The 13,433-nt window shown below is 34.1% G+C and overlaps 1 protein-coding gene across 1 annotated transcript in view; it reads left to right on the forward strand.

Annotated features, from left to right (window-relative positions):
* The window catches only part of LOC144972685 (neuronal acetylcholine receptor subunit alpha-7-like), a 218,229-nt gene that overhangs the window by 192,097 nt on the left and 12,699 nt on the right, over nt 1-13,433 (forward strand). Inside the window, exons 6-9 of the mRNA XM_078914199.1 lie at nt 1,064-1,266; nt 2,679-2,744; nt 4,102-4,287; nt 5,052-5,138. Coding sequence (XP_078770325.1) covers nt 1,064-1,266; nt 2,679-2,744; nt 4,102-4,287; nt 5,052-5,138 — 542 coding nt within the window. The remainder of the gene's footprint in view (nt 1-1,063; nt 1,267-2,678; nt 2,745-4,101; nt 4,288-5,051; nt 5,139-13,433) is intronic.

A 13,433-nucleotide genomic window follows, 5' to 3' on the forward strand; every position in this document is an offset into this window, starting at 1 on the left:
TTGAGTGATTCCACAATATTACTCTGGTGTCCCGTCAAAAACACGAGAAGCACCATGGATACCTTAAATTTGCAGTGGAAATCATTGTCACCATCATCATCATCATCATCATCATCATCATCGTCATTACCTACCACCATCAGCATCTACTTCTTATTTTTCTCCATTTTTTTCTTTGCTTCGGTTTTCTTTCTCCTTTTCCTTCTCTCTTAACCCTACATTTTCTGCCCAAAAAGTTTCCTCCTCCTCCTGCCATATTAATTATCAAAGCCCCAATACCATCCCTATCACTAAGACCACCGTCATGCAACATGCTGTCTGGAAACAAGGGGAGGGACAAACGTGTTCCGTTAAAGAAATAGATTGTTATGTCAAGCCAATTCCCTGGGGTTGAAACGTGTTTTGCAAATAATAACATTGGAAAATAAGGAACAATAGTGTGATGTCAAAATACGGGTTCCAATCTCCTTGGAAGTGTGAAACCAGTTCTCCGGAGGACTGGAAAATACCTTGTGAAACTGATTTTCTAGTTTCAGAGTGATAGCATCTTATTTTCAAGCCTAAATAATATGCACGTGTCAATAAAGATCATCCATCCTCGCTCTTTTATGCCCTGTAATCATAAGAATATGCCTATACATACAGCCTGCTACTAAAATAGTTATGCTACCATATGCTTCAAAGTGTAACCTATTCATTGTTAGTCATCCGGAGAACTGGTTAGACACTTCCAATGAGTTTTGAAGCGGAAAAGAGGAGAGGAATGTATGACGCCACGTCTTCTGCTTCCCATTGTTCCTCATAAACCTTTTGATCATATACAACAATCCAAAAAGGTAATATTATCAAAACCGTCATTTCATTTATTACATTAGCTAAGATAACTGTTTCAAGAGCAAGGAATATCATCATTGATTCATACACACTTTCTCAGATGTATATTTTACTCCTATATGTTGCTGCTTTGAGACAATGGGAAACATTTCTCTTCTCATCTCTCACTTGCGATAATTCGTTTCATTTATATCCTCTAATTATTTATCCCTATTCATTTCCATCCCAGCGCTGACGACCGGTTGAAGGAGCAGAGAAGTGCCCTAGCCGTCATTAATTCCACAGGTCACGTTCTGTGGATGCCTCAGGCTATTCTTAGAAGCTCATGCTTCTTCGATACCCTATACTTTCCTCTGGACGAACAAACGTGCACTCTCAAGTTTGGATCCTGGTCCTATAGTGGACACAAAGTTGATATCCATTTCATGAAGGGTAAGATAATTATATCTATGTTCGACAGGGGAAGGGGGGGGGGGGGTGAAGAAAATTGAATAAAACAGCTTCAAAATACTTTTTAATTCCCGAAAATTTCAGAGACATTTTTTCCGTAATCATTTCCTAACACCGTTATGAATGTATTATTTTCCTACCTTGTATTCCATAAGGAAAAAAAATGATCTATCATTAGAGCTTAAATATGAATTGATGATAATCGTAATACTACTGCTACTACTACTACTACTACTACTACTACTACTACTACTACTACTACTACTACTACTACTACTACTACTACTACTACTACTACTACTACTAACACTACTACTACTACTACTACTACTACTACTATACTACACTACTACTACTACTCTACAAACTACTACTACTACTACTACTACTATACTACTACTACTACTACTAACTACTATACTACTACTACTACTACTACTACATACTACTACTACTACTACTACTACTACTATATAAAATAACTAAATAATACTATAATATACTATATAATAATAATATATAATAATAATAATATAATAAATAATAATAATAATAATAATAATAATAATAATAATAATAATATAATAATAATAATATTAATAATAATAATAATAATAATAATAATAATAATAATAATAATAATAATAATAATAATAATAATAATAATAATAATAATAATAAAAAATTGATTATTATATTAAAAAGAAAAATAATAAGAAAATAAGAAAAAAAGAATATAATAATAATAATAATAATAATAATAATAATAATAATAATATATAATAATAATAATAATAATAAATAATAATAATAAGCGACATAGATGAGATATTTGAGTACCCTGAAAAAAACACATTAAAAAATGCTAGACCAGAAAACTCGTCCTTCAAATGTCGAACGATTAAAATGACCCTCATCTTGTCAAAAACTCTCACCCTTGGACCTCCAAAAATAAAAAAAAAGTTATGGTTTGGTTGTTTTTTTTCATAGAGAGGCAGTAAAGATTTATAGAGGGAACGAAATTGACGTCATTCATATCTTTGTTATTCTTTTTAGCTTTTGGCAAATCGTTTTAATAATTAGTTCTCACTAAGTTGTATAATTCAAACTATAAACGGTCATGGTTACACGTAATTTTTTGTGTTTGTAGGTCATATCCGGCTGGCGGATAATGTGAGTTGTTGTTTTTTCTTTTTGGCTGATCGCAATGCATCAATATTGTGTAAATCATAGCGTCTGTACAAAAAAATCCTTTTTGGGATGCAATAAAGTATTATTATTATTATTATTATTATTATTATTATTATTATTATTATTATTATTATTATTATTATTATTATTATTATTATTAGAATAATATGATAATAATCATTGTTTCGTTTCATCTTTTTCAGACCGAGATCAATTTGATCTTGCAAGTTATATTACAAATCACGAGTGGGACATTATTGAAAATACAGGTGCGTAGGTTACCCTTTATTACAATGTTGAAAGTGGAAAAACACCAGAATTAATGGACTAATTTTTCGGACATCTTAAAATTAATGAAAAACTCATACATAAACATGTCATGTAGTAAATGCTAATAGTTTGTTGTTTCCCCGATTGTTATAGTTTAAATCGTTTCTCAATAGATCATAGATTATTTCTGAAGTCGGTACGCCAGCAGCAGTACGGTCTCTCACCTTATTGTCAGATCAAACACATTCGAGCATGGGCATTGACCCGATGGTGACAGTGGTTAAAAGAAACCCTCTGGCCCTGGTGTTGTGTTCCTTGGTGAGGCACTTTATATCTCACCTGGCCATAGACAATAGCATATTTTGTAAGAATACTGGTACAAAAAAGTATTCCCTGCATACCACTTGCATCGCACGAAATTGAAATTAATTGGGTTCTATGGGACCATCTGGTATAATAAATAAAGTATTATAAAGCACATTGGGCATGGTGGATCCTTGGAAATGCCTTATATTTATTCAAATCTCAACATCAAAAATGACAGAGTAGCTATTTCCTTCTCTCTCCTCTTTCCTCTTGGCATCCATCCCATCGCTATAACACAAAAACCCCATTTTCCTTTCTCAATACATGTCCAATCCAGTTCAATCTCTTCCTCTTTGCGCGGACCTTCTCCTTTCCATATTTATAACTATAAATATGAAACGTGGGGTTCATTTCCGAACGCAATTGTGGATAATAAATGCATTGTCTTAAATTGTTTAAAAATCCTCTTTGTTCTTATTTCTCATTACTTCACCCTTAGGGTTCCGATATATTCCGACATAAAACAGTCTTGAGGTGGTGAATCACATATTTAGTGCAAAATTCCGATTACGTTGTACCAAAATGCGACCAATCCTCTCAAAACGGATTTATATCGAGGTAAACTTGATGTTTGGAATTAAATTTTTAACTTGAAGTCTTACATTATGAGCAGAATGGAATGACCAATTTTAGTAAGTTTAGTTTTCTATTAAACGTCAGAAACCTTAAATTTCCCAATTTCGGACATTTTGACTTTAAACTCAATATTTTGTATCTCATTCAGTCATCCCGGGTCTCGTCTCAACACGATACCATATGTCGGGATGAAACGGATGCTCAATTGTACAATTATAGTTACATTATAATCAAAAATAAGAAATATTGTTTATTATCTTTTACCACTCAAAAATGCTGTATGAATCCTCATAAAAAAACCCAGAGAACTAATCTCAATCCTAAAATTTTTGGTCATAAGTTTGAGTTTTTGCATCTGAATTATCTTGATATAATACAAGATTCACGCGATAAACATGTATTTATTTCTTCCAGGTAAACGTTTTATTAGCAAGTATACGTGTTGTCCAGAGATTTATCCCGACTTGAAGTTTCGGCTCCGTCTCCGTCGGAAAGTGGCCTTTTATACTTTCATTCTCATCATGCCTTGTGCCCTCTTATCCCTCTTGACCATGGTCATCTTCTGGGTGCCACCGGAATCTCCAGCCAAATTGACCTTAGGTAAGTATTACTAATATAGTTTAAGAATTTTACAACGAATGCATTTTTAGGATTAGATCCTTGTCAGGCTGAACTTAACTTACCATAACCTCAATTCTCTCAGCTCCAGGAGGCGCATAAAGACGCCTAAAGGTTAGCTTTTGTGTGTGGGACAATTTACACTAAATGTGCCCAAAACGCTTAACAAGGGCCCCCGCCAAGCCAACAACAACACTTAAGATGTAGGCTTAGACCATACATGTTAACTATAAGACAATTTTGTCATTTTTTCCAGACCGACATAACACATGTACTGGCCTAACACTCAATCTACATATTATTAGTACTGTGAGAGCACGTGAATAAACTTTGCGCCGCTTTCAGTGGGACTCCAATTAGGAACCTACCTTGTCAAAACTCTGAAAAACACGTTTTCAAATTTTTGGCCATAAAAATGACACAAACTTAAAGAACCAATCGAATATAATGAACCTCGTCTTGTCAAAACACTCACACCTCAGACGTCCTTTCCTTGAGGTCCCAGGCATCACACGGATCATTTGGAAACATAGTATTTTTTCTACGCTTTCAGGAATTCTGTATTCCCTATTTCAATTTTGGTTCTTATTTCAAAAGAGTATTGGAAAAGCTCATAGACCAGTTTTTCATCAAATGCCATTGATTACTTAATTCGTTAAAAACCGTTTGATTTGCAGTTGCTTCCAGTTCTATGATTTTGTTTATCTTATATTGACGGTCTCTTTTTATTTCATTGTCTCCAATAGGAATGAACATTTTCCTGGCATTTTTCGTGCTCCTGCTCCTGCTGGCTGAATCAACACCTAAAGCCACATCCAATATCCCATTGATAGGTAAGTTCTAAGTCATTTAAATTTCCTCACATAGAATGCACGTCAATTCAAAACGGTATTATTTCGGGGTAAACAGGTGCTCCTAATAGCTCAGTTTGTAGAGCACTCGTTTCACAAGCAAGAAGCAAGAAGAAGATTTTTTTTTCTACTCCCACCCCTTGTCCACCCAGTGATTGGGCAGCTGGGTTTGTTATGTCTGACGGAAAGTACTTTGCAATAGCGTCCTGTCTTAATGGTAGCAAATAATTACTATTGTTCGTGTCACGCAAGGGAACCGGGATAAACTCCAGTTCCATGGCTCTAATGGCTCTGAAGGACTGCTTAAAAAGCAGATGCCATAAAGGGTTCTTAGAGTGGAAAGGACCATATATATGGGAAGTTTTACTGTTTTGTTTTTGTCAATCAAAGAAATCCTATTCATTCCCCCATAATATGCCTTACCAAAGACTCATATTTCTTTTAGTACAAATTAACTTTTCAGATTTTTTACCACTCCGAAATATTACCATTTCGAGGCGATTGGTCACACTGTGAAACTCATTAAAATGTAAATCAAATTTAAAGATCATTCCAAACAAAGCCCGGCCTGCTTTCCTTGTCAATTAGACCATTATAGATAATTGTGTAATGCTCATTTAAAACATCAGAACAAGTATCTTTTCCTAGGTTGAAATGATAATCCTAGTAAAATTAGTTCTTATTAACATTAGTTTACTGTTATTCGAAACAAAAGTCTGAACCCGGAACATTTCATTCAATGTACACATTTAAGTTTGTTGGGTTTTTTTTTTGTTTTGTTATTTATTTTGTTTGTTTGTTTGTTTGTTTCTGCAATTCTCATTTTTGATTTATATGTGATATAATATATTTTTATTAATATCTGTTATCGCCCAAACCAGTCAAAACTAAAACTATTCGATTAAGACGTCCAAGCGTATCGCATGCGTCATTAAATTTCCAAAAAGAAAAGAATGTAACTTAGTTATTTCAAGACAAATTATCGCCCTCTTTCATACAGTCTCCAAACAGAAGCCCATTTTTTTTCTCGCTTTCATTTCAAAATCACAAATTCCAGTATTTTGATACCACACGACTTGGCACTTTAGAATTTATGATTTGGATGGTTATTTTTCAATTTCCTGTTACTCTAACTGAACACCCATGTACGTGACAAAATATCGCTTACTTGTTTGTTACATACACTATGATATTTAGTGCTATATTAATGTTATATGACGATCAGCAATAGCTGCAAACTCCTCTTGTTGCCTTGATTTTTTTCTTTTATGACTCTGCTTTCTTATGTCATTATTGCTTATAATAATATTGGTATTTTGATAGAGTTCGTATGATTTGGACAATTTCAGTTCTCAAATTGCATAAAATGGTTATTTCATTTTGAGTCGCTCACCCTGTTAATAGACAGAGCATGTGACCAACGCTTTGGAATTGTTAGTTTCTCCTGTTCACACATATAAGTCAAGTATCCTGCTCTTTATGAGAGATTTTGTGAAGGCCATTCATATATGAATTGTACACAAAGGAAAAAACAATTTCAGTTTTGTTTTCGATATTGCTTTGAAGGTTGCTGCTATTTGGTTGAGGCAAAAGAACTACACAGAATCTAAGATAGATGGATGAATTAAAATGTAATGATCTATTAAGTTTAAAACATTTAATATTGAAAAATAACGGTGGCATAGTTTAAGAGTTTATCCCCGATATGATCTCATGATTTCAGTGCTTTACTACGCGTATATATTCCAATGATCAATGGACCGAAATTTAAGATATCATACAGAACACTAACAGCATTTTAGGTGCCCATTTAATAAACTATCAACATTGGTAAAGAAAAAATAGAGAGGACTGGCTATTGGGCAATCTTCTCTAGATTGGGGAATATGTTTGTAAAAGGCGCCTACCAAAAACACGCCTTCTGGCTCCTGAAACCGAGAGTAAGACTACTCAAGGTCAGAATGTCAAACACTATCAGATGCCTTACCAACGGCAGATCATATTGCACAAATAGTGAGTAGACATGAGGTAGAAGAGAGAGCGAAAAAAAGGCCCCTTACTTTTATCACCCGACCAGGAGTATATTCAGGAAATTGGTAATGGTAGAAAAACAGAAAGTGGAAAATGCAACCCTGATCGGAGGAACCTGTATCCCGATGCCCGATGCCTCGTGGATTGAGTAGGAAATTAGCTCGAAGAATCGCTGGTTTTTACATTGAAAGGATGTGGATACGGACCCGATTATAATTAACAGTGTTGAATAAGTATTGTAAAGTTACAACGAGGTACCTTGACACACATATGATAATATGTATGTGTGTATGTATGTGTGTGTGTGTGTGTGTGTGTAAATTATTTGTATTAATGGTTAATCTTAACCTTAGACCTTCTGATTACTGGTCAGACGTGCTGTCATTATACCACAGAGGCCTCTGACGCCTCTTAGGCGATATATTTTTTTTTCGACAGAGATAACGCTATAATAATAACATTGATAATAACAATAACAATAATAGTATAAATAATAATAATATAAATAACAGTAATAATAATAATAATAATAATAATAATAATAATAATAATAATAATAATAATATAATGATAATAATAATAATAATAATAATAATAATAATAATAAGAAGAAGAAGAAGAAGAAGAAGAAGAAGAAGAAGAAGAAGAAGAAGAAGAAGAAGAAGAAGAAGAAGAAGAAGAAGAAGAAGAAGAAGAAGAAGTAAATTACCATTTAGTTTTAAAAAAAGATCAAGTGTAATGTAGTAGTAGTAGTAGTAGTAGTAGTAGTAGTAGTAGTAGTAGTAGTAGTAGTAGTAGTAGTAGTAGTAGTGGTAGTAGTAGTAATAGTAGTAGCAGTAGTAGTAGTAGTAGTAGTAGTAGTAGTAGTAGTAGTAGTAGCAGCATCAGTAGTAGTAGTTGTTGTTGTTGTTGTAGCTGTTGCAGTTGTTGTGGTTGTTGTTTTTATTGTTGTAAAGGTAAAAGTGAACACTATACTTTAATGATTTAATGATAAATCTATATTGTCCACAATATGAAAATTTCAGTTCCACAATATACTGATAACAGCTGCTTTGTGGTTGTAATGTTAGTACTAAGGGGAAAATAATATGCATTATATTAACTTGTTCTAATAATAATATTATCTTGACCACTCAAAAGAATGGCGAATATTTCCTCTGCTCACGTCCATACATCTACGTCTTCAGCAAATACTTTGTCCTCGCCAATGAGACCTCATCGGAGTAATGAACCATAACTCGAGCCGGCCCTTTCCCAATCGCGACCATCATTACTTCCCCGTCCATTTATCATTATCGTGTCTATCCCTCACGACAGGACCATTCTAGATCATTCTAGTGGTCCAAAAGGGCCACAGATTTCTTCCAAATTAATCCTCCTTTTACTTATTTTAAGCTGCTTTTTTTTTTACCCAATCCAACTTTTTTTATCATCGTTATTCATTATCTTTTTTATTGGACTTTTATGAGGCCAAGAAGACAAAGTGATGTCATTCCGTTAAATTTCACCTCATTTCTAATTTCGATGGCTTCACTGAGTTTTCTGGTCCGCCGGATTTCGGAATTAAAAATGTCTGGCCAGAAAATGGTGCCTAATGACGGATGGTATTGCTACCTATTAGATGGGAAGAGGTAGATGTCTTCGTCCATTTATCATGGCTTTCATTATTTTTTTTTATTTTTTTTTTTTTTGAATTCTAACCCTCTTTATAAATAGTAACTCGTGATAGTATTAAATTTACAAAAACAGTTTGTGACGTCAAATTGTTAAGCTTTAAGATAATAATGATAATAATAATAATAATAATAATAATAATAATAATATAATAATAATAATAATAATAATAATAATAATAATAATAAATAATAATAATAATAATAATAATAATAATACACATTTATACAGCGCTCATTCTCGTGTAAAACACAAGCTCTGGGCACTTTACAATATAAATTATTAGAAAAAAAAAGATAAAAAAAGAATTCATAGCCAAATCAAGGATTCATATTGTCAATAAAAGCAAATACAGTAAAGATGTGTCTTGAGATTCTATTTAAAGGCAGGTAAAGACTTACACTCCCTCAGACCACGTGGTAGTTCATTCCAAATCTTGGGGCCGAAACAAGCAAACGATCTATCACCAAATTTTGTTCTTGATCTTTTTTCCAAAATTTTCGTTTGGTCATTACATGATCTTAAAGTGTAATTTGCAAATTTACACATGACCACGTGATCTGTGAGATTTGCCGGTGCTATACCAGTCAAACACTTATAAACAAGACACGCTGCTTTGTAATATATGCGCTTTCCAATGGGCAACCAATGGAGAGAGGCCAACAAGGGGGTTGCATGATCAAATTTTCGTTTGCCAAAAACTAATCTTGCTTCACTCTTTTGCAGTAGTTGTACTTGTTTTATAGAAGCCTGAGGCAAGTTGACAAGCAGGGAGTTACAATAATCTAGTTTCGAAAAAATGAGGGAGACAACCAATGTTTTACATGTTCCAATTGTAATATACTGACGGATCGAACTGATTTTCTTCAATTGAAAGTATAAAGATTTACAAAGAGCAGAAATGTGAACTGACATTCTCATTTCTGAATCAAAATAGACACCCAAATTTTTCACTGTCTTTGAAACTTTGATCTTTTCACCCACAATCAACACCTCAAGACCATCAATCACCTTCGACTGCCCTCTATTTCCCACAATCATCACCTCTGTTTTTGACTCATTCATTTTCAACTTGTTTGCATTCATCCACTCTGGAATAAAATAAGGCAAAAGTAGCAAGATTTAATAATTTCAACGTTTTTGATAAAAAAAATATACCTTACTCAAATCGTTACAAGAAGAAACGATTTCTTGCTTTCTAGCGTTTTGTAACCCGAAATCTGTTCTCACCGCTCACTCGCACGTTTCTGAAGTGATTGAAAGTAAATCCGAAAATCCGAAAAGCAAGAATGTAAGAATCATATATTATAATATATTATGAGTTGCCTAAAAGGTTTTAAGTTTAATGGCATTGTACCAATTTCCTCATCATAATATTTATGCGATTGATTTGAAATGGCCTTTTTTTATAATGAAGTCAAACGACACATAGTGTAGTCTTTGGCCAGTTGGATGACGTGATAAGTATCAAGAAATCTGTGGTATCGATGTTGACGTTGTGGTTTAGTATAGATAGTTCGAAGATGACGTCACTCAGGTCTTTGTTGTTGTTTTTTGCCATCCGCGTTTATGAGTAATGCTCACTGAACTGTATTAACCTGACTATAAACGTTCATGGATACACACAGTTATGTGTGTTGGTCCGTTATACTTCCGGATGGCAATGTTATGAGCTTTTTAGCCAAGTGCATACTATCTATAGCAATATTTTGCACAGAGTACCCTTCTCGAATTGGCCTAGACTAGGATGAATACGTGGTTTATGGGCATTGACGGAAATTGTTGTAAGAGTGAAAGACCAGAGTTGGGGATAAAGTTCCATAATATAGCCTGTACGGGGTACAGTAGCAAAGTCTTGTTGCGGCTTAATATAATTGATAATAGAATTTTTGTTACTGTTTTAATAACCTTAAATAAAGTATGTATGAGAGTACTATTTGACAAAGGATTTATTGAAAAACAACGATATGACTGTGAAGGACTATTACGAATCACCAAACAGAAACACAGTCAGCTCTTTCTATTTCTTTACCTCTCTTATTCTCCCCCCCCCCCTTTCCCTGACTCTCTCTCTCTCTCTCTCTCTCTCTCTCTCTCTCTCTCTCTCTCTCTCTCTCTCTTTCTCTCACAAATGATTGCACATGACAACACTCGCACATAAATATAATGTCAGATAACGGTAAGTTGTACTTAAATGGTTAAATGACAACTTCCGGTTGAAAGAAATAACTAGTTCCTGTTTTGGTCTCAAGAGCATTATTTCGCGACACAACAATAAAGATAGCCAAAATGTTGCTGCTTGAATCTCGAAGGAAAAAATGACGATACGTATTGAATTGTAAGCTTCAATTTATTAGACGACGACAGGTACTGTGGACGTTTCGGGTTTCCCCATTATCAACAAAACACGATGTTTGTCCTTATTTTTTTATTCATCGTGTTTTGTTGATAAAGGACAAATCCGAAACGTCGACAGTACCTGTCTTCGTCTAATAAAGTGAAGCTTACAATTGAATACTTATCGTTATTTTTTCCAATAAAGATCGCAAACTATAAGATCAATAATGGATTAATGGATTACCAAGAGAATAAAGTAAGCGTTATGTTGCAGATTATGTTGTAACATTAAAGTGGCTCCTTAGTTTTTAAAAACAAAGTCTTTGTATTAATGTTATTTCTTTCGATTGATCCGACATAATATATTTATTTGTAGGTTTGATAACCCAAATTGTTATGGTCTCATTATTGTAATGAAAATACCCTCAAGTCATCGTAAAATATTCCCCATTACAATAATGAAAAACGAGCCAATAATTACGCCCGGTTATCAGATCTGCAAAGATGTTCACGTCACACTGACTCGTAACTACATTCAGCACATCGACGGATATGCACGGGAATACAGATGCATTGTAAATTACATTACCCACAATGAAACTACGAAACTCCTTTACTGCTAGTTTACATCAACTTAACAATAAGGACAGAAAATACTGGGGAGTAGCAAGCTGCCATTGATAATTATAACGAAACGTTTATTATATTGGGTGGACATTTTTTCTATTATGATGCATACTGAAAAAATCAAACTTTTCATGTTGTCAAGAATATTAGATATTTATAGATTGCGATGACCATATACGTGTCAAACACGACTTTTTTGAAGCCTCGGGTTTATGAATTTCTGAAAGTTGAGGGTCGTGCTTTATTCGTCTACTTTTCAATTAAAAACTTGCTGGTCAAAATGAAAAAAAGTGTTTTGTCAAGACATGACTTTATTATGCTGTCAAACAATTAAAATATTATTGATGGATACAAAATTTAAAAGAACAATATTCCGAACACAATGTTTCTCGTCAATCAAAATACGCGCGTGAGTCAAAAATTAAAGGGACACATGCCCTACTGAGTGTATTTATTTTTCATGTGACGTCATATTTGGCTAATTTAAACTTGCACATGTACTCTATAAACAAAAGGTTGAAAATTTTAATTCTGTCGAATTTTGACAACGTTATGGCAGTTCAAAATGGCTGCCCCCACGAATATCCGTCAGCGACAGGAAGCTGTCATTGAATTTCTTATTTTTGAAGAAACCTCGAGTAACATTTTTAAACGCACTGGGGAAAATTTATAAAACTCAGACCTTTTGAAGAGACAGTGTTTATAAGAGGGTTGAACGTGTATCTCGTCATTTAGAAAAAATGAGATGCAATCCAACTCCTAACCTGAAACCCCTTCAACAATGTCTTTAACTGACAAATCTTGTGCTGGTCGCCGTCCAAGCAGTGAATCAACAGAAGCATTGATCAGACCTAATAGAAGAACTTCTCTTGATAAGAACTCAGACACCGAAGCAACTGAAAGCAATTGTTCGTCGAGTTAGACCGGATTTGGAGATGGAACGAGTACTGTTTCTTCATGAATGAAAATGTTCTTCCACACACGTGTCACGAAAAGGGAGGTAATCGATGGACAACGCTGTCTCACCCTCCGTATTCACCAGACTTTCAGGCTTCCAGATTTTTGGTCCACTGAAGGAGGCAATGAGGGGACATCGTTTTGAAGAGAATGAAGAAACCAAGACGGTAGTGAACAATTGGCTGACAGTTCACTCAACTCAGTTTTACGAGGACTGAATACATGGCCTTACCAAAAGGTGGACTGTGGCTAAGCTGAGAAGTAGCATTCTACTCGGCTAATGCCAAGCTTTAATTTGAGTTATGATACATTGTATTCATTCAATTTGTTTTAAAGTAATAAGCAGAGTTCCATTACTTTTTGACTCACCCTCGTTTCATAGAAGGGGCGGGAGAGAGAGAGTCAATTGAAGTTGGTCATCTTTCTCAAAAATATACTACCAAGAAGTACATATATACTGAATTTTCTCGTTCTTCTTAATGCTTATGATCAACAAGTCTGTAGTAAAATAATTTATATGCTTTAGTTTGAATATACGCTGAGGCGTACTTAAAATAGCCAAGCATCAATTTGATCTTTCCTTTCGTCTGTAATAACAATCATATATTTATATCTGCAAAAATAGCAAGATGTTAAAAGGTCTTTTGACCT

Source organism: Berghia stephanieae, chromosome 5 (assembly GCF_034508935.2).
Source record: "Berghia stephanieae isolate SIO BIC M18660-M18661 chromosome 5, UCSD_Bste_1.3, whole genome shotgun sequence".
Classification (NCBI taxonomy): domain Eukaryota; kingdom Metazoa; phylum Mollusca; class Gastropoda; order Nudibranchia; family Aeolidiidae; genus Berghia; species Berghia stephanieae.